General features: G+C 38.3%; 1 protein-coding gene across 1 annotated transcript in view; it reads right to left on the bottom strand.

The window, feature by feature from the left end:
- Positions 1-1,228, bottom strand: part of LOC108632552 (bumetanide-sensitive sodium-(potassium)-chloride cotransporter-like) — a 7,524-nt gene that overhangs the window by 3,152 nt on the left and 3,144 nt on the right. Inside the window, exons 4-7 of the mRNA XM_026819759.1 lie at positions 904-1,228; positions 559-790; positions 378-499; positions 55-256 (exon numbers count right to left, since the gene is read on the bottom strand). Coding sequence (XP_026675560.1) covers positions 55-256; positions 378-499; positions 559-790; positions 904-1,228 — 881 coding nt within the window. The remainder of the gene's footprint in view (positions 1-54; positions 257-377; positions 500-558; positions 791-903) is intronic.

The raw sequence follows: 1,228 nt of genomic DNA, 5'->3' as shown, positions 1-1,228 counted from the left end.
TATTATAAATAATAATAATTAATCACGATTGAGTCGTCTTAAATAGAATCTCTTACCGATAAACGATAGATAGTGCGGTTTTATAAGTTTGAGCTTGGGTGCTGCTACCCCAATTGACATCCGGTTTTCGATAAACCACTATTAAGTACAACGCGAAAATAATTACGAATGTTACTAACGACGTTACCCAGTCAATGAGAAACATTATGGCAACGCACGTAATGAACCCAAATAATGACAACCAAGTGTTGTAATACTGTAAAAAGAAAAAATTACTTTTGTACATACCGAAGTTATTTTATTACGTAAGATAATTTTTATTATATAAAAGAATATTTATTTCATATGTACTGCAATTATATTTATTTAAAACTCACTCTAAAAGTGGGTCTCCATCCAAGGGGTCGAACGAGCGCCGCGTGGAAGGTGCAAAAATTGATCAACGCGTACGAAGCCAGGTAGAAATTCGAAATAAATGGGGCAACCGCGTTTAAATTCGCTGTGGAATCGAAGGTAATGTTAATTATATATATATTTCGATTCTAAATTAGATCTTACCTATCAAAAGGAATAGAGCAGCGACGAAGAACGTTAGAACGTAGCCACGGTAAGGTTCACCATGCTTTCCATAGCCTTTGCTGAAGTAGATTAAACCAGGATAGATCCGGTCTTGCCCTAGCGCTTGAATTAATCTCGGCACTGACAGTAAATTAGTTAACGCGGTCGACAAAGTTGCCGCAAAGCAACCGGCATAAATGAATGGACCCCAGACTGACATCAATTGCATTACCTTGAAATTAATTCATAATTATTTTTATTTATATTAATATGAATTTTTATTATAACATTTGACGTGTTTTTTCGAGGTATGAGATTGAAATATTTTTCACATTTCTATCTCACCGTATAACTGTTGTGCAATCCGTAATTGCAATCCACATTCGGGGTGCAGCTGCCTATCGTGTTATTCGCAGTGACGAAACCACTGGCATCCCTTAAAGCAGCACCACCAGCGAAGAATACGAAAGTGACGTAACTCAGCATAGAAATGAGAAGAGCCAACAAGGTTCCAATGGGTATGCTGCTGGCCGGATCTTTCAAGTCACCGGAAATGTTGGCACCGGCTTGGATTCCGGTTACAGATGGGAAGAAGATCGCGAATACGGAGAAAAATGTTTGGTTGTTGTTCTCGGAATAACGATAGTCCGGTCCAAGGTTGCTCATGAAC

The sequence above is a fragment of the Ceratina calcarata genome, unplaced genomic scaffold (assembly GCF_001652005.2).
Source record: "Ceratina calcarata isolate Rehan_Ccalc_2016 unplaced genomic scaffold, ASM165200v1 scaffold161.2, whole genome shotgun sequence".
NCBI classification, from domain to species: Eukaryota; Metazoa; Arthropoda; class Insecta; order Hymenoptera; family Apidae; genus Ceratina; species Ceratina calcarata.
Note: the sequence above shows the minus strand (reverse complement) of the source record. Positions and strands in the feature narration are given on the sequence as shown.